Source organism: Natrix helvetica (assembly GCF_964273705.1).
Source record: "Natrix helvetica genome assembly, chromosome: 3".
NCBI classification, from domain to species: domain Eukaryota; kingdom Metazoa; phylum Chordata; class Lepidosauria; order Squamata; family Natricidae; genus Natrix; species Natrix helvetica.
This window is the reverse complement of record NC_138549.1, coordinates 34,965,123-34,988,288: the sequence shown is the minus strand read 5'-3', so window position 1 is coordinate 34,988,288 and position 23,166 is coordinate 34,965,123. Positions and strand designations below refer to the sequence as shown.

General features: G+C 40.1%; 1 protein-coding gene across 1 annotated transcript in view; it reads left to right on the top strand.

Moving 5' to 3' along the window:
• LOC309389592 (uncharacterized protein) overlaps positions 1 to 22,547 on the top strand; it is a 57,619-nt gene extending 35,072 nt beyond the window's left edge. The window contains exons 13-21 of the mRNA XM_081948144.1: positions 1,952 to 2,183; positions 5,425 to 5,617; positions 7,553 to 7,715; positions 11,415 to 11,480; positions 11,699 to 11,822; positions 13,224 to 13,360; positions 14,362 to 14,490; positions 20,562 to 20,711; positions 22,008 to 22,547. Coding sequence (XP_081804270.1) covers positions 1,952 to 2,183; positions 5,425 to 5,617; positions 7,553 to 7,715; positions 11,415 to 11,480; positions 11,699 to 11,822; positions 13,224 to 13,360; positions 14,362 to 14,490; positions 20,562 to 20,711; positions 22,008 to 22,378 — 1,565 coding nt within the window. The 3' untranslated portion in view covers positions 22,379 to 22,547. The remainder of the gene's footprint in view (positions 1 to 1,951; positions 2,184 to 5,424; positions 5,618 to 7,552; positions 7,716 to 11,414; positions 11,481 to 11,698; positions 11,823 to 13,223; positions 13,361 to 14,361; positions 14,491 to 20,561; positions 20,712 to 22,007) is intronic.
• Positions 22,548 to 23,166: the final 619 nt, after the last annotated feature.

Here is a 23,166-nt window from a genome sequence, read left to right as displayed (position 1 = left end):
CAAATACTCAGTGAGAGTTTAAAAAAATGGAGCAATTGTATTTATGCTAATTACACTGGTTATTAGATGTAAACTTTTACTTTTCTTTTAAAATTCAGCAGGCAATTTTTCTGTGCAATATGGACAAAAGTGTTTCATACTATGGAATGCATGCTGACCTAGGTTGAATTACAGACTCTGGTACAGTAGTTTGAAAGAAGTGTAAAGTGAGCTATGCTATTTTTTAAGCGAGTAATTATAGTGACAATTTGTAATACATAAACTTTAACTGCTAAAATCCCCCAGCCAGCGTGATAATTGAGTTGTACACATTTTAAAGTTGCCAAGTTTGAGAAACACAGGTCTAGCTAATAGAATCAATTCCAAAGTGGATTTCTGAGATGCTATTTCATGAAAAGAAAGGTAACTTTAGATTTATATTTAGATCGCTATTGCTTTGTAATGCTGATTTTATCTCTTCTTTTTGCGCTGTTCTAATTTATACCATGGTTCATAATGGAGTCATAATAGTGAACTAAATCTTTCAGTGCAAAGGTTTCAGTGTGGTTTTGTGGCAGGATTATGATTATGATTATAGGTAGTGCTTGGCTTATGACCTCAATTGAGTTCAAAATTTCTGTTAAGTGACATATTTCTTAAGTGAAATTTTGCTTTATTTTATGACATTTCCTCCCCAAATTATTAAGTGAATCATTGCAGTTGTTAAGTTAGTAACATGGTTGTTAAGTGAATCTGGCTTCCACATTGATTTTGCTTTGTCAGAAGGCTGCAAAAGGGGATCACATGACCCCAGGACACTGCCATGGTCATAAATATGAGCCAGTTGCCAAGCATCTGAATTTTGATTGCATGACCATATGGATACCGCAATGGCTGTAGATGTGAAAAATGGTTCTAAGTCACTTTTTTCCATGCCGTTTGAACAGTCACTAAATGAACTGCTTTAAATCGAGAACTACCTATGTAAGCACATTCATTGTAGCACCTTTTTCCCCATATTTGAGATATCGAAGTGCTTATTAAGTTTTTTTGAGGTAAATGGAAAAGCTTAATGACACTAGCACGGATCCCAGGCAAATTAAATTGGGGAAGTTTCCTTTTGTAAATGCCCTGATCTTTTCTTCTCTGAAAACCGGATAATCCCTGCTGCTCCAACATCCTAAATGTTGGAAAAGCAAAGGTGACTGTGTAGAGATAAGGGGATAAGAAAGTTTTCCTCATTTCTTAATTTATATTGTAAGCCATAAATGATGGAAACTGCAAGCTGCTGTCATAAACAAAATAAGATGAAGACTACGGTCCTATCAAAAGCTGTCTGAGAATAATCGCCATTGAATGAAATGAGACTTGCTTTTGAATAAGGTAAAGGTTCTCCTGCACATGTGTGCTAATTGTTTCCTGCTCTAGGGGGCAGTGCTCATCTCCGTTTCTAAGCCGAAGAGCCAGTGCTGTCCAAAGAGGTCTCAGTGGTTATGTGGCCGGCATGACTAAATGGCAAAGGCGCACAAAACACTGTTACCTTCCCACCAAAGTGGTCCCTATTTTTCTACTTGCATATTTTACCTGCTTTAGAACTGCTAGGTTGGCAGAAGCTCGGACAAATAATGAGAGCTCACGCCGTTATGCGGCGCTAGGGATTCAAACTGCTGAACTGCCGACCTTCTGATCGACAAGCTCAGCATCGTAGCCACTGAGTCACAAAACAGAGTACTACCAAAGCATTCCCCAAAAAGTATCTGCAAAGTAAAGTCTTGGAAAATTAAGGGTGAGTTTGTTTAGCTCAAGGGCTGCAACAGTCTTACAAGACATGCTTAGGATCTCCCCCCAAAATGACCACAGCCACAACCCAAATTGTGTAGATTTTGATAGAGAGTTTTTTTTAAAAAAAAACAATGGACTTATTGTTGGAACATATTGTTTAAAATGCACCGATTTCCTCCCCTTTATGTAGAGAAATGTTTCCAGAAATATATTAAAAAGGAGATAGTATTTGAAGAAAACAATCCTTTTAGGCTTGACTGCCCAATTTCACACTATGAACGTGCAAACTCTACCCTGAACTGGTTTATGAATGGAAATGACACACCTTTGATTACACAGCCTTTTTCAAGAGTATTCCAACAGAATACCAGCCTCTGGTTTATCCCTGCAATAGCTCAAGATTCAGGATTGTATCACTGTAGGTAAGGAATTGCATTTATTGATTCTGGGAGTGGAGGGTGTAGTTGTATTTTGATACATCATTGGGAATTTAAATTGTAGTTGGGGTTATCTAAGCTTAGCGAAATCTATACCAAAGTAGATAACCAGGGTTTTTCTGCAGAAGTGCCACATTTCATTCTGGGAAGGCTTCCTCAGAGCAAGGGTTGAGAAGTGGGTATCACTATACCGCATTTATAATTGTGTGGAATTTGAATTTTGAGGGATTAGTTTCATGATTGAAGTCTTCTTGGGCATTATCAGGTGGTTGGAAATGGTGCCAGCTCTATTTTAATTGGTCTGCCTTAGTCTGCAGTGCATGGTTTGAATCAGGCATTTGACTGTGTGGTAGATCATAGCTAATTCTATCTATCTGCTGATGGCTCTTTTATTAGAGCGCCAACATTAGGCAAGTAATTGTCTACATAAACAACAGAAAATCCATAGCTTTCCTATAGGTAAAAGCTGTTTTTGTATAGGATGTTTTTTTCCAGCAGTCCCAGCATTCTCTAGAGGACAATGATGTTTCATATCATTTTGTTCTTAGATATAAAGCCCTCAGGATTGTTGACAGCAGTTTATACAGGGGACAGAAGCTCAGCATTAGCACTTGGACTTATATGCCGCTTCATAGTACTTTGCAACCCTCTCTTAAGCGGTTTACAGGGTCAGCATATTGCCTCCAACAATCTGGATCCTCATTTTACTGACCTTGGAAGAATGGAAGGCTGAGTCAACCTTAAGGCTGTCCGGATTGAGCTGCTGGCAGAAATAGCCTGCATTACTGCATTCTAACCACTGCACCACTATGGCTGTTAGTTTATTGAGAATATGAAGTACACCTTTGTCAGATGTTTCTTTCTTGATGGAAGTGCATTGTGCACTAGCACTATAGAACTATAATGTTATACTGAGAAGTTTTTGAGAGATGACATTTGGGATAACAATGCTACTATCAAACCTACTTTAAAATCTCATGACCTCATTTCTAAATCTATGCTGACTAAATAAATTTGCATTGCAACTTCTTAGGGGGGAAAAAACCCACAGCATTCTTAGTTCTTTTTAGAGGTTGATATGTTTTGTGTGTGAGAACTTGAGAACTGGAAGGAAGTGATCCAGAAATAGCAGTCTATTAGGCAACTGCAAACAAAGTTAATGACAAAGAGGGAGTAAATCCTTAACTTTCTTCCTACATTCTACTTCCCTCTTGTGGTCTGTAGCTGATGAGATGGGAAGAATCAATTCCTCGACATTCATACAGATGTAGCTGAGGTTCTTGAGTAATACTGTTTAATACAGATAGTCCTCAATGTATAACCACAATTGAGCCCCAAACTTCCATTGCTAAAGCAAGACAGTTGTTAAGTCAGCTTTGCCCTATTTTATGACCTTTGTTAACCAAATCACTGCAATTGTTAAATGAATCATATGGTCATTAAGAAAATCTGGCTTCTTCCATTAACTTTGCTTGTTGGAAGCCAACTGGGAAAGTTAAAATGGAGGTCACATGACCATTGAACAGTGCAACTATCATAAATATATGCCGGTTGCCAAGCGCCCAAATTTTAGTCATGTGACTATGGGGATGCTGCTGCAATGGTTGTAAGTGTGAAAAACAGTCGTAAGTTATTTTCTGCAGTGCTGTTACAAGTTTGGATGGTCACCAAACAAATGGTTGTAAGTTGAAGACTACCTGTATGCCTAAGTGTCACTACTGTAGAAGACATACTAGGAACAAAATGAGCCACACATATAAGCTCTTTCTATTAAGTAGTACAGTGGAGCTGATAACTTATTTAAATCTCGATAATATAGAGAATACTCTGTCATCACCATTACTGGGTGATTTCTTTCTTTCCTTCCCTCCTTCCCTCCTTCCTTCCCTCCTTCCTTCCTTCCTTCCTTCCCTCCCTCCCTCCCTCCCTCTCTCTCTCCCTCTCTCTCTCCCTCTCTCTCATCAGATTTGTGTAGCTACTCATCTCACACCACTCTGGGCAGCATTAAATAATTGAACAATAACAAATATAAAAGTGAGAAATATAAAACAAATATCAACTGATTCTATAACCAGGTCTACAGGGATTTCCAGAATGTCAAAAGGGATGGAGCTAATCTAATTTTGGTGTGTGTGTGTGTGTGTGTGTGTGTGTGTGTGTGTCTGTCTGTCTGTCTGTCTGTCTGAAGAGATTGTTTCATAAAGTGACCATGTACTGGGTTGTGCTCTTACTTGATCATAGCCTGTTCCCCAGCAGAATGCAGAACTGCCCCATCCACAACTTCACTGATGAACTACCTCAGACGTTAGTAGCACTGAGGGTTATACTCTGTTTTAACATCCAGGTCTGCTGCTGCAGCCTTCTAATAGCTTTCCAATATTTCGGGGAAGTTAAAATGGCTATCTTGTACTCATCTTGTAAATGAGGAACTAAAGGTTAAAGAAAACAGGAAAAGAACTATGCCTCTGTCCCCTGAATCACAAGATCCTCAGACCGCAGATAAGCCTCCATTCTCAGGCAAAAATAAGCAAGCTATACCTAGAGAATGAACTTTAAAGATAATGCAAAATTCAATTCAATTCATGCCTATGTTGGGATAGACTGTATGCCAACTCAAATAATGCTTCTTATTAAAAATATTAGTATGAATCAGGGAAGATGTTTCATTAAAAAAATACAACTTACATAGCCCACTTGGTCTCTGCCTCCATCCATGGTGTGTATGTATGTATGTATGTATGTATGTATATATATATCTTATATATATATATATAAGATAGTGAATTTGGTAGTGGTTGGACTTAAAGTAATTTTATTTAAAATTTACATTCTTCCTCAACAATGAGGATTTTCCTCCAACTGCATTTGAGATACCCCTGAATAATGTTTTTATCTATTTGCTTTTATTGTTTCTTATATTTAAAGTCTTCCCAATTCCAGACAAACCTGGTACAGCTTATGTTTTAAAGGATGAAAAATAACAATAAAAAGAAAAAAAAAGCATGTATATTTTGCATCTATTTTTATAGATATTGATCTAAATGGTGAATGATTTTAACCTCAGACTTGGACTAAGGGATGATTTACTGGCTGCCCAGTTAAATAGTTTTGGGCATGGTGGCAATAATGTATAAGAAAATAAAATACAAAGTTTTGATAAAATATTCAGGCAGAAAATAGAATTGTTCTGTATAAAAAATAATAATTTTAACATTTTAATGTTTAGTTATAGGAATTCAACAGGATGTTATAAGTACAGCATCCAAATTGCAGTTCTCAATAATAGCCCTGGTCTTTGTTTTAACGAAAAACACAACCTTAAGCAAACCTTGTTTCCAAGAGGACCAGCCTGGATTGTGTGTCATCAAGTGAATTATTTTGGACAGGAAGTAGATTATCCTTCCATTCAGTGGTATAAGGTACAGATGTTTTAAAATTCCCCCTTCTGTATTTTTTTTTTAGTGGATGTTAAATGAGCCTGTCTCTTGCTTTCCCTTTGTAATATTAGCACAGTGGCAGGGGAGAAACTTTGAAGAAGCAGGTGAGATTATAATTCATTGCCCACTGAATTTAGAGACTAATTCCTTGAATTGCCTGCTCTGCAGTGGTGAAATTCAATTTTTTTTACTACCGGTTCTGTGGACGTGGCTTGGTAGGCGTGACAGGGGAAGGATACTGCAAAATCTCCATTCCCACCCTACTCCAAGGGAAGGATACTGCAAAATCTCCATTCTCTTCCCCACTCCTGGGGGGAGGATATTGAACAAAATCTCCATTCCCACTCCTCCAGGGCCAGCAGAAGTGGTATTTGCCGGTTCTCCAAAGTACTCAAAATTTCCACTACCAGTTCTCTAGAACATGTCAGTTACCTGCTGAATTTCATCCCTGCTCGGCTGTGATCTCTCAAGGTCTGTGGACCACTTATATTCTGTATAATCCAGTTCACAGCGTTGCTAGGAGGAAAGCTAAAAACAAATGTTCACACAGAAACACCAACATTGAGAATAATAAAAAGAATAAGAAAAGAAAATTACATGCCTCTTTGTTCAAAATCAGTGTGTTGATATGTCTATAGAATAAAGACTGACAAGTTGAATTCAGTGGTGACTACATGAAGAATACAACCTTCTCTGAGATATTCTTTAAATTGTCCACAATATCCTAGACCAGAGGTGTCAAACTTGATTTCATTGAGGGCTCTATCAGTGTTGTGTTTGATCTTAGGGGGCCAGGGGGACATGGCCCGGGTGTGTGTGGTCAGCTCGACATCACTCATCGAGGCTTTGTCTTTGGCTGTGATGGCCTCCTGCAGCCCTTCTCCAAAGAAAACGCAGCCTGGGCAGGCTGCATATGGCCTCCCCAAGCTCTGTTTTCATTGGCTGAGGCACTACGGGCTGGTCCTTTGCTGTTTTCACGGCAGCCCCACAGGCCAGATCTAAGCACAGTGTGGGCCTCATCCAGACTACGGGCCTTGAGTTTGACACCCCTGCCCTAGACACATGCACAAACACACTCACATATACACAGAGCATAAATCAGATTTATAAATGTATGCAAATGTAATAATAATATTTTATGTAATATATTTATTACATAAATAATATATATAATTCTCAGATATATGTTAAAACAAAACACTACATCCTCTAGCAGTCTAAAAAGTCCCAAGTAAACAATTTTAAGGCCTTTCCTAAGCTGTAAAAAAAATATGCTAGCTTCAACACTGGTGATAATGACATTTCACAGTATGTATGATTCCTATCACAAAAGGGGCCATATTTGCTACATACATACGCTGGCCTATGTCATATATTAGTAACAGATATATGACAAACACACACACACACAAGCTTCTTTTTACTTTGGGTGCCCCCATACAGCAAAAAAACCTTGCCTTATGCTCAGAAAGCAATTAATATTGTTGTTTTAACATAAAGGTCTTCAAGTACTACTTGTTACCTTTGCTGCTGCATTCTTGACCAGCTGCAATTTCTGACTACCTTCTGTGGTTGCCCTACTAATAAGATATTTTAGAAAACAAATCTTGAGGTGATTAGCACAGGTATCACTGAAAGCAAGTTTCCTGCTCTAGGTAGAGACACAATCAGTTAATTATCAAAAACTAGTGAAACTTGCCACTGCTATTATCTGGATGCGTTGTAACCCAAACTGTGAACGAATATCTTTTTACAAAAAGCAGTTGAGTGTATGTATGTGGAGGTACATATGCACAGAGTAATCAAATTTACACACTGATAAGTGTGTGATTGGCAGGCCCATTGAAGTATGTTACAATTTAAGAAGCATTTTCTTCCCCTTTTTGTCACTGAAATGTTTTACTTTGTTATATTCAGGAATGTGAGCCAGTAAAAGGAGAACGATTTGAGTTGTTCAGAAACCATCTTATTATGAAAGTATTGAAAAAAGAGGATGAGGGGAAATATATGTGCAAAGGAACCTATACTTTTAGGGAAAAGAAATACAATTTTTCAAATAGTATTTTAATGAATTTATTAGGTAAGTAATTGTGTTATTAGCAGAGTGGTAATTTTCTCCTATACTATCTGGGCAATGAATGTTTTCCACTCTTTTTTTTTCTGTCTGCTTACTTATATTTATTTTACCTATTTAATGCAATTTTCAAAATGATCATGTTGTATCTTAATCTATCTAGCAACTGAGACATGTTGTGCCACTATTATACACATAATGTCAAACAACATTTAATATTCCAAATTAATCAGTGATACTGTATATAATGCATGCAATTGCAGGGGAGAATTCACAATTAAATATGGTTCACAACAGAGTAATCCTTTTTTTATTCCAATTAAAAGTATTAGACGTTCAATTCCCATGCCAGCATGAAGATTCCTTAAATAAAAACTAGTTGGTTCTTTTTATAATCTTTGAACTAATAATGTATTTAGGTAAGTCAAGCTTTATCATAGGTCCATGATGGCGAACCCATGGCACGTATACCACATGTGGCATGCGGAGCCATTTGTTAGGGCACACGAGGCATTGCCCTGTCAGTTCCAGCACACATGTGCATGCTGGCCAGCTGATTTCAGCCTTCTTTTAAGGCCGTTTTTTGCCTTCCAGAAGGCAAAAAACCACCCCTACGGGCAAATCAGAAGTTTGGGAATGGACTTCCGGTTTGCTTGCAGGGCCGTTTTTTGCCCTCCAAAGCCTTCAGGAGGCTTTCCTAAAAGCTCCAGAGGGAAAAAAACCCAGCCCTATGAGCAAACCTGACGTCACCGTTCCCGAACTTCCAGGTTGCCCATAGGGCCATTTTTCGCCCTCTGGAACTTCAGGGAAGCTCCTGTAGCCTCCGGAGGGCCTCCGGGGAGGGAGGAGGCTGTTTTCACCCTCCCCAGGCTCCTAGAAAGCCTCTGGACCCTGGATAGGGGAAAAAGCATGCCAAAAGCGGGGGGAGGGGTTTGCGCTGGTTGCACCCATAGCATTATGGGTGTGGGCATGCCCAAGCACAACCCCCCTGCACTTCCCCCGCTTTTGGCACGCAATCAGAAAAAGGTTAGCCATCACTGTCATAGGTGTCGCCTTTCCTGCTGTTGCTGTGGTTGATGATTGGGATTGACAAAAATTAGGCATTCTGGATTATTGTTTGGTTTTAATTTTTGTATGCCACCAATATCATTTTTTTGAGATGGGTGACCATGTAAATATCTGTATCTCCATCTCTATCTTTCTTTCTTTCTGTCTGTCTGTCTGTCTATCTACGGTATCTATCTATCTATCTATCTATCTATCTATCTATCTATCTATCTATCTATCATCTATCTATCTATCTATCTATCTATCTATCTATCTATCTATCTATCTATCATCTATCTATCATCTATCTATCTATCTATCTATCTATCTATCTATCTATCTATCTATCTATCATCTATCTATCTATCTATCTATCTATCTATCTATCTATCTATCTAGACACGCACACACACACGTTCCATGTTCCAAACGTATTTCTAATACTAAGGGTTTTTACAAAATCGCCCTTTGTTGTAAAACCTATGCTCTTGCACTGAAAAATATGAAAAAGCTGATTTTTTTAATGCCTTAGGGATGGTAGTTTAGGGGCCAGCACTGTTATTCATTTAAATATTGGAAATATTAGTGTCCCCTTCATTAGGTCATAGCAGAGGGAAATAAAGTAGTGATGGCTGTTAAACCATCCTGGTTAAAAGTTAAAATCCACCATAATATTCATCTCCCTGAATACTGTCCCAGCTGTTCACATATCAAAATGATTCACAAGAATTGCTTTAGTTATAGACATCTCTCTTCCTAATCACAGTGACATTAGGGTGGCACAATGCTCTTTTCACCATTTCCTACTTCCATTGTGCGAATTCAATAAGGAAGAGGCAGAGTTTGCATTGCTATGTTTCTTTTGTCACCTGCTCCATCTTGTTGCCATTGGTTTGGAGTTCACACAAGCACAATATCTTTTTTGCTAGTCAAGAAAGACGTTCCTCTTTTTAAAAATTTCTTCACAAGAATTGCAAGAAAGTTGCAGTAAGGCTGATTTTTTAAAATATCAGCTGTATTTTGGAAAACTGGAAAAAGATGGGCTGTTTCAGTAAATGGCAGTGGGGTACAGTACTTGCTCAAATTCCAAGTTGTCTTGTGAATCATTTTCAAAGCATTGTACTCCTAGTATTCATCTGAATAGTATTTAAAATTTAGTTCTGGGCCTGAATATCTTTTGCCTTTTCTTCCTTCGCTATTTTTCTTCTATCTGATATATATTTTTTAAAAATACTTTATTTATTTAAGTATGAAAGCCATTGGGATTTTCTTGGAATACAAATGCTACAGATATTGAATTCATACATACCAAGCTATCAGGAGTTTATGTACATCTAAGATAATCTTTGTAATGTGTTTTGATATTCTGTTTACTTAACAAAATTTTGGCTTAAACGAATGCTTATTATGTGACATATAGAATATATAGAATAGACTTCTTTATTGACCAAGTGTGATTGGACCAGTGACGTGCGGTGAGGTTTATGGCTGCTGAGGCTGGTGACGTCATCAAACTGTGTGGTTGCTCCGATTGCACGGGCGCAGCTCGACCAGAGAGGTTTCTCTTCTCAGAAATGTCAGAAAGGGACAGGCAGGCTGCCACAGCTCCACTGAGAAGACATTTCTGAGAAGAGAAACTTCTCCTTTCTCCTCCTCCCCCCCCCCCACTCCCTTCTAGCACTGATGATGTTACCTAGGCATTTTTTGCATCGGGCGAGCCCGGGATCCTTGCAAAGGGAATGGGACCACGTGTGCAGGAGGCTCCTCAGCGCCAGCCTCAGATCAGCACAGCCGTGGTCCCCTTCCCCTGCACACGTGGTCCCATTCCCCTCCTTCCTGAGCCAACATGAAGGAGACTGCTGTTGCGCTGATCTAAGGCTGGAGCTGAGGAGCCTCCTGCACACATGGTCCCATTCCCCTTGCAAGGATCCTGGGCTCGTCTGATGCAAAAAATGGTGAGATCGGCGCACTTGGGGCTGTTGCTGTGATGTCCAGGGAGGCTAAACCAAGCCGCACGCCTCTCCCAGCCACTTTCGGGCCTTCCCGGAGTAATTTTTTAAAATTTTCATGATGAGAGCAGTGAGGCTCTGCCTCCTCTCCCTCCCCTGACTGCACGTCACTGGATTGGACACACAAGGAATTTGTCTTTGGTGCATATCAGTGTTGGGTGTGGCTTGGTAGGTGTGGCAGGGGAAGGATACTGTAAAATCTCCATTCCCTCCCCACTCCAGGGAAAGGATTCTGCAAAATCCCCAATCATCTGGGACTCAGGAGGCAGAGAATAGATGGGGCGGGGCCAGTCAGAGGTGATATTTACTGGTTCTCCGAACTAGTCAAAATTTCCACTACCAGTTCTCCAGAACTGGTCAGAACCTGCTAAATACCACTTCTGGTGCATATGCTCTCAGAGTACATAAAAGGAAAAAGAGAGGAAAAAAATACATTCATCAAGAATCATAAGATACAACAGTTAATGATAGTCATAGATTACTAATAAGCAATCAAATCATACTAGGAAACAAACAGAACAATATAAATCATAAAAATACAGGCAACATGGTTATAGTCATAAGTGGGAGGAGATAGGTAATACGAAGGATGAGAAGAAGACTAGTATGTATGACTTAAAGGCTTATATATGTTTTTGTGTTCTATCAGAAGATTTAGCCAGGAAAAGAACTGAAATTTTGTACCCCCTAAACCATACTATTGAAGCTGATGTTGGTAAGTTCTATGGTATTATCTCAATTTAAAAAAAGACAATAAAAATTTTACAAACCATTTTGAATTTGCACACATTTTAATCTCAATGATGTAATGACATTCAGGGTGGGCGAGAAGAAAAAACGACATGCTTTCATTAAGTTACACAGATATACATTTATTTATTTATAAATCTATTTATTTAAAAAAAATAACTATTTTCTATTATCAATTTTTAGGATCCAATGTCTTTACAGAGTGCAATGTATCAAGTTTCAGAGACAGTATGATTCCTATATCCTGGAGAGTAAATAATACTCAAGTTGACATTCTATCTAACGGTAGAATCATAGAAGGAAATCAGTAAGTATGATATATATATTAATAATAAATTAATCAAGCACAATTTGTTTTCCTTTTGTAATAGATTTAATGCTCATGCACTAATTAATTGTGATTTATGACAGAGTGAGGGGAGGAAAGGAACAGGGGCAAAGTTTAGAAACAGATAGACAAAGCAAAAGAAATGGCTGTCTGTAATGTTTCCCAACGATGCCTGATTCATAATAAGCGACCCGATATTGTAATACAAAAACCAGTGATTTATTAACAGCTTCATTAGGCATTCTTCATTAGGCAATTCTTATTCGCAGCCATTTCTTTTGCTTTGTCTATCTGCTTCTCAGGTTTGCCCCTGTTCCTTTCCTCTGTGTCATGAATCACGTTGCCCAATAAATACACCCATCTCAAACCAGCTACTGTAATCTGAGATCCAGCTCCACCTACGGTATGTGTGGAATGTCAACACGAGGAGTTGACAGACAAACAAACAACTTGGTGCTGTTGCCAAACAAATGAGTAATTATTTCAGAATCCTTTGTATTATATAGACCACTAAATATTCTGATATATTTATATAATCCCTGTCCCAAAGATGCTTTTTCAAGAGATGACTGGACTTCCCTGTTTTCCTAAGAAGACATTTTGCTTCTCATCCAATAAGCTTCTTCAGCTGTGACTGGATGGTGGGGAATGGAAGGATTTACATTCCTTGCAGGCAGCTGGACATTTGCATTCTTTTAAAGAGCCGTTGAGGCCACTTGACAAAAAGGACCTTTGGTGCAACTCTGATCTGGATGAGAACCTCCATAGAGAGTTAGTTATGCACCTTGGGATGAACACTCTTGAATGATATGGGAATATGAACATATTTTGAGAAAAGTTGCAGACTACATGATCTCTTTCAGCAGTTCCAAAAGGGCTGTGGCCTGGATGACTGAGAATCTCCATAGACATATATAATCCCTGTCTACCGTATCAGTAATAAAATTCAGACACAGCTTCTTTGCAATTAACCACATAAGGCATAAGCAAGTTGAATAGGCACTGTAGGGCATAGTGCTATATGGTATCAATTCTTAGCATATGTGAAACACTGCAAAAGTAGATGATATAGCTAGTCTTTCTGGAATCAAGTGTTAACTTAAGTTGAGATTTTGAACCTGAACCTTTATGTGAACATGACAGTTCTTTACAGTCTAACTTAAATTTAAAACGTATTTATTTAGTTTGTCACTCAGGTACAAAATAACAGGAAGAAGAATAAACATGAATAAGAACACAGGAAATGGGGACAAATAAATGGGGACAGTAGGATAGGGACATTAAGCACGCTGGTGCACTTATGCATGCCCCTACTGACTTTTTAGGAATGGGGTGAGGTCAACAGTAATATATCTCTAATATATTTCAATTTTAATATAGAACAAATATTCCAAAGGACGGAGCAGAGATTTTTACGGTGTCTCTGAACATTACAAAATTGAAAACTGAAGATTATGATCAACAGTTTATTTGCCATGCAGGTGAAGTTGCAGCATACATCAAAATACAGCGCCCAAGTATGCCATTTTATATTTGATTTCTAAATGTGCCTTAGGAAGAATGCAAATGTAGAACAGAAAAAAGGGGAAAAGATACAGATGTAGAAATAATGCAATATTGCTGCAGCATTTCAGCCTCTGAAATACTGAATATAGAAGTGAGAAATAGAATGAAATGGAGACATTCTGTGCATGTATTGGAAAGCAAGCCACATAGTTTGTTGTGAAATGTGTTCTGATATGCATAGAATTCCACCCATAGGAAATTCTATGTCTATCAGAATTCAAGTTGTACCTGGATTGCTTGGATTTCACCAAAAGTCTTAAAATATTTTTCCTTTTTTTTTTCATTTAGTCTGCAGCAATTTTATCACATAGAATATAACAAACAACCAAACCAATGCAGGGATAAAAATGGAAAGTTTTCTAAGATATAGGGTTGCAACAGTCTTACGTGTAAAAAATGTTCATAGGTGCTGTTGTAATTTCAAACAATCACTAAACGAAATGTTGAGTCAAGGACAACCTGTAATAAGATCTTAAAGGAGCTGTCCTGAACGAATGCCAAACATTGCCACCCAAAGAGTGGTGGAATATGATACCAAAGTACCCTTGTTCCTTCCATAGATTAGATCTTTGGGGTTTTTTTTAAATCCTAATATCTTGTACTATCAAAGGCATTAGCAGAATAGAAGTGAGTGACAGTTCTTCTCTGCAAAACTGCTTATTTTGTGCCCAATGTAACTGAAAGCCATATAGATATTTAATGACTTTAAATTTGTGAAAATTGAATCTGGATAAGCCCTTTGATGTAAATATATTTCCTGTTGGCCAACACCACAATTACTTTTCTTAACATACCACACATATTATTTTTATCTAAGCTTTGAACTAGAAATCAAGACAAAGATACTTCCTAAGGAAAGCTGAATTTGGCTCAGCAATTTCTAAGTGCTAATCATTATTCTAACCATTGCATACAATACCGTATTTAACATGATTTTTTTTTTCTGATTTAGCCAAAAACCATGTTGCTTTTGTGATATTGATATTACTACTGATTATTCCTTTATTAATCTGCGTCTTGTTCAAGATTGAAATTGTCCTTTGGTATCGGAAATCATGTCGCCCTTTTTGTCATAAAAAAGGTAATACTCTGCTTGTATTAAAAGGGAAGAATAATAATATAGTCATACTAACTTATTACATATTATCAAGTCTCAGTATTGACTCTTAGAGATCATATAGATCGTTTTTCTTCCTGACTATCTATCCCCATCCTGGTCATTTAGCTCTTCCAATAGTGACTCATTATTGTTATACCTGAGTCCATTCACCTTGTTGCCGCTTGTCCACTTCTTCTTTCCATCCCATGGGGCCATTTCCAGAGAATTAGGTCTTTGTGTAAAATGACCAAAATAGGGTAATTTGAAGCTGTCCATTTGTACCTCAAGTGAAAATTCCTTGCACTGAAAAAAACAGACTGACAAATAATTTGGTTATAATTGTGGTTGAACTAGGTCAATAGTCTTAGCTTCTAAAGAGAGGATAGATGACAGACCAAGTTCTAACATTGGAAATCTTTTTGATGATGACGATGATATAATCAGTGATTATTGAGCTACTGAGTGTCATGCCAAAAAATCTTGGAGAGCACTTAAAAAAACCTCTGTATTGGGAGTATTTCCAACTGTCCTTTACAAAAGGCCACACTCCTTGGATGCACACCTTGTATTAGGTGATACAATATGACATCCTAGGAAGAACTCAATGCATATGAAGACCAATACCAGCTGAAGAACTGGTAATTGTGATTTAACATTTTGTATATAACAGTTATTTAAAATGTTATATGCTATTCTTTTTAATTCATTTCTATGTTTTAGACCTGTGTGTGTATAAATAAATGTTTATTTTTTAAAAGAAAACACAAGGTCTGAACATTTTAGACATTATATATATATATATATATATATATATATATATATATATATATATATATATATATATATATATATATATATATATATATATATATATATATATATATATATATATATATATATATATATATATATATATATATATATATATATATATATACACATATATATATATATATATATATATATATACACATTTTTATCAAAATGTTTTATTGTGTTTTTAGGGGGTTCTAGGAAGGGGAGGGGGGATATATATATATATATATATATATATATATATATATATATATATATATATATATATATATATATATATATATATATATATATATATATATATATATATATATATATATATATATATATATACATATATATATATATATATATATACACATTTTTATCAAAATGTTTTATTGTGTTTTTAGGGGGTTCTAGGAAGGGGAGGGGGGATAACCAGGCCAGGAGGGAAGCCAACGCCAGACGAACAGGTGAGTCTACGAAGGAAGTGAGCGGGGTGAGGGGGGAGAGGGAACAAGTTATTCCAGTAGAGGGTTGTTTTATTACAACGGTCGCGGGGAGGGGGGGATGCGAGGACAAGAAAAGATTGCAAGGTCGGTTGGGAGACCGTGGCTGCTGGCTACGCCCGGTCGTTTGTACCAACCCCCGCAGCCTAGGTGGTCGGGAACTACAGAGCCAGGGCCTGAGGCTGATGCTCTGCAATGCAAGGTCCGTGACCAACAAGGCCCCCCTCATTAACGAGTTGATCTCGGAGGGGGAGCTGGACCTTGCAGGGATAACGGAGACCTGGTTGGGTCACGAGGGTGGTTTACCCCTCGTGGAAATGTGCCCACCGGGTTTCCGTGCATTCCATCAGCCTCGGGCCCTGGGTAAGGGTGGTGGGGTGGCGGTAGTTATACGGGATTGTCTAGAGCCGAGGGAGTTCACTGTTCCTCAGATACCCGGGTGTGAGTCGCTGGGTATGAAATGGGGCCCAGGGAGGCAGTGGGGCCTGCTGATTGTATACTTGGCTCCTCGCTATACGTCAGCGGCCCTGCCCGAGCTCCTCGAACTGGTCTCGGAGATGGCGGTTGAGATACCCAAACTTCTGGTTATGGGGGATTTCAACCTGCCGTCGACGGGAGCAACGTCTGAGGTGGCTCGGGAGTTCATGGCTTCCATGACAGCCATGGGCCTGACCCAACTAATTCAGGGCCCCACACACGAAGGCGGCCACACACTGGACCTTGTCTTTGTATCTGAGCAGTGGACGAGTGATCTGGGAATAGGGGATTTAGAGACTACGCCCCTGTCATGGTCAGATCACTCATGTCTCCGGCTGGACTTCCCTGGCGCTACCCTCCACCGCGAAGAGGCGGAGCCAGTTTGTTCAAGCTGGTACCGCCCCAAGCACTTGATGGAACCGGATAGGTTCCAGACGGAGCTTGGGCCTTTACCTGTAGCCCTGACCCGCGCTCGGTCGGAGGACCTAGTCGACGCCTGGAATAGGGCGACGGCGGGGGCCTTGGACCGGGTTGCGCCTCTGCGACCTCTCCTACGGCAGCGACCCACCCGGGCTCCCTGGTACACCGAGGAGCTTAGGGTGATGAAGCGCCATAGGAGACGTCTAGAGAGCAAGTGGAGGTCCTCACGCTCCGAATCTGACCGAACACAGGTAAGAGCCTATTTACGGACCTACCTTGTGGCATTGAGAACGGCCAAACGTAGACATTGTGCCGCTCTCATTGCGTCTGCGGATAACCGCCCTGCCGCCCTGTTTAGGGTGACCCGCTCTCTCCTGTTGCAGGAGACGCGGGAGGCACCCTTGCAGGGAAGAGCAGAGGAGTTTGGGGAATATCTGCAGGACAAAGTCGCTCAGATCCGGAGCGGATGGGCCCCCCCCAGTGGACCGGACGAGCCGTCATCAGTGAGTCTTGTGAGCCCACTCTGGGAGGAGTTTGACTCTGTTGCCCCCGAGGATTTAGACGGGTTGCGTGGACGGCTGCGACCCACCACATGTTCAATGGACCCATGCCCCTCCTGGTTGGTACTGGCATCCTGGGAGGTGACGCGAGGCTGGCTTCTGGGCCTGGTGAACGCCTCATTGAGCGAGGGTTCCTTACCGACTGCCTTGAAAGAGGCGGTGGTGAGGCCCCTGCTCAAGAGGCCTTCACTTGACCCAACGGAGCTAGCTAATTACCGTCCAGTCTCCAACCTCCCCTTTTTAGCGAAGGATGTTGAGAATGTGGTGGCGCAGCAATTTCCATGTCGCCTCGACGAATCCGTATATCTAGACCCACGCCAGTCCGGCTTCCGACCCGGGCACAGCACCAAGACAGCCTTGGTTGCGTTGGTGGATGATCTCTGGAGGGCCAGAGATAGAGGTTGCTCCTCTATCCTGGTCCTATTAGACCTCACAGTGGCTTTTGATACCATCGACCATGGTATCCTACTGCGCCGGCTGGAGGGGATGGGAGTCGGAGGCACCGTTTTACGGTGGTTCGGCTCCTACCTCTCCGGCCGGACGCAATATGTGTTGACTGGGGGGCAGAGGTCGACCCCGAGGCCACTCTCTTGTGGCGTGCCGCAGGGGTCGGTCCTCTCGCCCCTTTTGTTCAACGCATATGTGAAGCCGCTGGGTGAGATCATCCGTGGTTTTGGGGTTGAGTACCATCTGTACGCTGATGATACTCAGTTGTACATCTCAACCCCAAGCCACCCCAACGAGGCTGTCGAAGTGATGTCCCGGTGTTTGGAAGCCGTCGGGGTCTGGATGGGGGACAACAGACTCAAACTCAACCCCTCCAAGACTGAGTGGCTGTGGCTACCGGCACCTCGGTTCAGCCAGCTGATTCCATCACTGGCCATAGGGGGCGAACAATTGCCCCCTGTGGAACGGGCGCGCAATTTGGGCGTCCTCCTAGATGCCCGGCTGTCAATGGATGATCATGTGGCAGCCGTGGCAAGGGGGACGTTCCACCAGGTTTGCCTGGTGCGCCAATTGCGCCCCCTTCTGGACCGTGATGCCCTACGCACAGTCACTCATGCACTGGTGACGTCTCGCCTGGACTACTGTAACGCTCTCTACATGGGGCTTCCCTTGGGACGCGCCCGAAGACTGCAGCTAGTCCAGAACGCAGCTGCGCGGGTAGTCATGGGGAGTACTAGGTACTCCCACGTAACACCTCTCCTGCGCGAGCTGCACTGGCTGCCTGTGGTCTTTCGGGTGCGTTTCAAGGTTCTGATCACCATCTTTAAAGCGCTCCATGGCATAGGGCCTAGTTACCTGCGGGATCGCATCCTCCCACATACATCCCTGCGGCCAATCCGCTCTCACAGGGAGGGCCTTCTCCTGGTGCCGTCCACGAGGCAATGCCAACGGGTGACACCGAGGAGTAGAGCCTTCTCTGTGATGGGCCCAACCCTCTGGAATGACCTCCCCACCGACATTAGAACCACTACTGACCTCCGCTCCTTCCGACAGAAACTGAAGACACACCTGTTCCAACTGGCTGGTCTGGCATAATTTATAACGTCTACCTCCTGGCATACACATTCTTACTGGTTTTTAGAGGGTTAGTGTTTTAAATTTAACCTGATAAGACATTGGGATTTTAAACTTTTGTATCGATTTATTTATTTAGCTGTACAGTTTGGCATATTTTATCCTCCTCTCATACATGTATTTATGTAGTTATTACTAAGTTTTAATCTGTTGTATTTTGATACGGACTGTACACCGCCCCGAGTCCCTTTCGGGAGAGGGGGCGGTATATAAACGCTAATAAATAATAATAATAATAAATTATATATATATATATATATATGTGTGTGTGTGTGTGTATACCAGGGGTTGTAACACACACACACACACACACACACACACACACACACACACACACATATATATATATATATATATATATATATATATATATCCCTTTATTTATTTATCAGCACAAATACAACACACACACAAACACACACACACACACATATATATATATAGAGAGAGCCTAAAATGTTCAGACCTTGTGTTTTCTTTAAAAAAAATAAACATTTATTTACCCATATTTTTTGGAGTATAAGACGCACCTTTTTCCCTCAAAAAAGAGGCTGAAAATCTGGGTGCGTCTTATACAGTTAATACAGTATTTTTTTGCCTCCTGAAACCCCTCCCCCTTCACCAAAATGGCCGTGCATAGCTTGTAGCAGGCTTTCAGAGAGCTGCTGAGGGCTGGGGAGGACAGAAATGAGCAAAAAACCAGCCTGTTTTTTGCTCAATTTTGCCCCCCCCCCAGCCCCCAGAAGCACTCTATAAGCTTCCTAATTCCCTTTTTTTGACAAAAAAGGGCCCATTTTTGCAAAACAACAGGCCATTTTTTTGCTTGTTTTTGCCCCCACCCCCTCCAGGAACACTCTACAATCATCCTAAGGGCTATTCATGCCCTTTTTTTGGAAAAAAATGGGCCCGTTTATGCGAAAAATGGGCCATTTTTGGGAGGTTTGCAGAGTGGAAAAAACCTTTTTTTAAAATTTGTCTCTTCAAAACCTTGGTGCGTTTTATACTCCAGTGCGTCTTATATTCCGAAAAATACGGTATGTATGTATGTATGTATGTATGTATGTATGTATGTATACATATACATATACATATACATATACATATACATATACATATACATATACATATACATATACATATACATATACATATACATATACATACATACATACATACATACATACATATATATATATATATATATATATATGAATGACCCTGTAATCCCTTGCTTTGGGGTGCCCTCCCTGACACTTATGCAGAGTTTGCAGCAGATATTTTCTCTTTGAGCCCTGATTAAGAAACACCTGTTAATGCCTAGTATTGAACTCTGAAAGACTAGTGGGGTGCAAGCGTCTTCACCTCTAGGCCTCTGCACTACTCACGCTCTGAGCATTATACAAACCTGAGCATTATACAAATATAATTATACAAAGTGTTTCTGAATTTTGGCAACTTTAAAGTTATTAGACTTCAACTCCCAGGATTCCTCAGCTTACACTTGAGAGTCCTGGAAGTTGAAGTCCACACGCCTTAAAATTGTCATAGTTGAGAAACACTGATATAAATGCCCATTTGTTACTTTCATCATCATTCAATATAAAACAGACATGGTTTGTTCTGGAATCAATCCTACTTCCAACTGTTTCATCTATTGGGGATGGAGGTTGTTAATAATTTCTGAAGCAGTTTTGTCTTATACTGTCAGTTTCAGATGGAAAAATCTATGATGCCTATGTGTTATATCCAAAAATCAGCAGCCACATTGACTTTGTACTGAAAGTACTGCCTGACGTTCTGGAAAAACAGTGTGGATACAGTCTCTTTATACCTGGCAGGGATGATTTGCCAGGAAAAGGTAAATGTAACCAGTCTGATATTGCTTATTTACTATTTGTTTTACTTATATATTGAATTTTGAGACTTCCCATCTCGCTCAGAGCATCCATACAGATTGGCAAGTGGTCTTTGCACACAATCTGGTACAATAGACCTAATTATTTATGCAGTCCAAAATCTTAAAGTCCTCTTCAATTCATGCAGCATTTTATATCATATGAAAACAAAGGCAGAGGTTTTTTTTAAAAAAAATGGGGATAATGAGGAGAATGATTAAAGAAGGAAGATTTCTGCTACTAAAAATGGGAATATTTTTAGAAAAGAAAATAACAGTAACAATAATATGCCCTGTCTTGATCTCCTTTTATATCTGCAGACTTATCATTTAAATCATTTTAATTTCTCAAATCAGTGCTCTGTTGAAAGCAATATGAGGAATTTTCAAAGCCGCTCATTATGATTGCACCCAGAGAAATCTGCAGCTGGGATCAAGGATATAAATGGGCCAAATATGCATGTATATAAACAATGCAGGATTGCATAGTTTTATAGTGCGGCCCATTTTGAATGCCAGTTAAGTGCAGGGCCCACATGGAGGCTCTAGGAGGGTAACAAATTGGCTTCCTGGAAGTTCCAGAAGTCCGGAAATGGGCCCGTTTCCAGTCTCCAGAAGGCGGAAAAATGGCCATGTTTTCAGGCCGTTTTTTGACCTGAAAAACAGCTTACCCAGCTTCTCTTCCTCTTGCAGCCAGCTTTCCCAGTCTAGCTGCACATGTGCACACATGCACACAGGCTGGATCTTTCTTTCTTCATGCCCCTCCCCCCCACTAGAGACCCCTGGTTTCCCTCCCCAATCATGCTTGTCCCATACAGGTATCACCCACACAAGTGACATAGAATAGAGTTGGCCATGCCCACTATGTCCCGTGACCCACTTAGCCACACGCACCCAGCAGAGAACCGGTTGTTAAAAAATTTGGAACCCACCACTGACCCCTACACATACATACCTATGTTATGGTGCCTTCTGTTGAATTACACGACAAGGAGTGCGAGATGCATTCATTTTTACAGCACCTATTTTGGCCTTTATGTAGTAACACTTTAAAAGCATTCAGTGATTAATTTCTTGTTCTATTTTTTCAAGAAGTCTATATTTCAAGACTTGTTAAAGTATTATTTTCTTGTATATAGAAATGGTCTTGATTCTAGGCTTTGTTGTTGGCCCGTTCTTGTGTCATCCATGTGTATCTAAAACAATATAAGTTTGTGGATATTAACATCTGATGCAATCTTTCTCTGTGGTGATTTATAGCGTTGGTCAACGTTGTTGATGAAAGCATTACGCAAAGCAGGAGGCTGATTATGATTCTAGTAGCTGGGTTGTCCAGTTCAGAAGAGGCTCCTGAGCAGAATATAGCAATGTATCATGCTCTTATACCTGATGGAATGAAAACTATCCTGATCGAAATGAATAAGATAAAGGATTACAGCAACATGCCAGAGTCCATTAGATACATCAAGCAAAAACAGGGAGCTATCAGATGGAACGGGGACATCACAAAGAAAGGCTCTTCTTCAGCAAATGGTTCCTTTTGGAAAAAGGTCAGATACCGAATGCCACCAGAACGTCAAGGGTCCCAAGAACTAGCTTTGATGCCAGTCACCCAGATGATAAAAGAATAGCCTTGAGATCATTTCAGTATCCCTCTGGAGGGACGTTTGCATTGAAGCTGATGCAACATGTCCTATATTATGGAGATGGACTCCTAAATTTATATGTAATGTTGGAACTGATTTTCTTTTTTATTCATCAAAGTATTCCCACAAGCCGAATTGTACAGCATTTTCATTTTTTTTAAAAAAAGATACGTGAACTGGGATTATTTGATAAAGAATTTTTGCTTACAAAAATGGTGCAAATACCCATGACTTACTGGCTAATTTTATACCATCCTTTTAGTTTCAGATACCAATCCTGCCTCAATGTACGTTTCCAGGTTCTGTGCAGCAGCACCCAAAATTCATCTGACGATGATCTGTGCTATAAACTAGATTTCCTGAGCACTAGTTTACCATGTTATTAAAGTGCTTTGTTACTTGGTAGATCTAGTTTTCGACATACTAACCTTTTATGTTCTCCTGTAATGCTCCTACCCCTTCTTTTAGGCACTCATTTATTGTTTTCACTTTGTAGTATATTGTTTATATTTGCTAGATTTTTCTTATAAGTGTGTTTAGCTTTTTATTTTTGATATATCCTTTAAGCTTCTTAAATGACCCTCGGTGTCTCAATTATTTCATTTTGACTTGCTCAATTTTTTAAATACAATTTTTGAAAGATTCTCATTTTCAAGAGAGAAAATTTGCATGTGCACACATACAGATTCCTGAGGAATTAGCCCAAGGAATCTCAGACATGGTTGTAGAACTCAATTGAGCCAGAAAACTCATTTCTGAGATGCCTTGGGTTA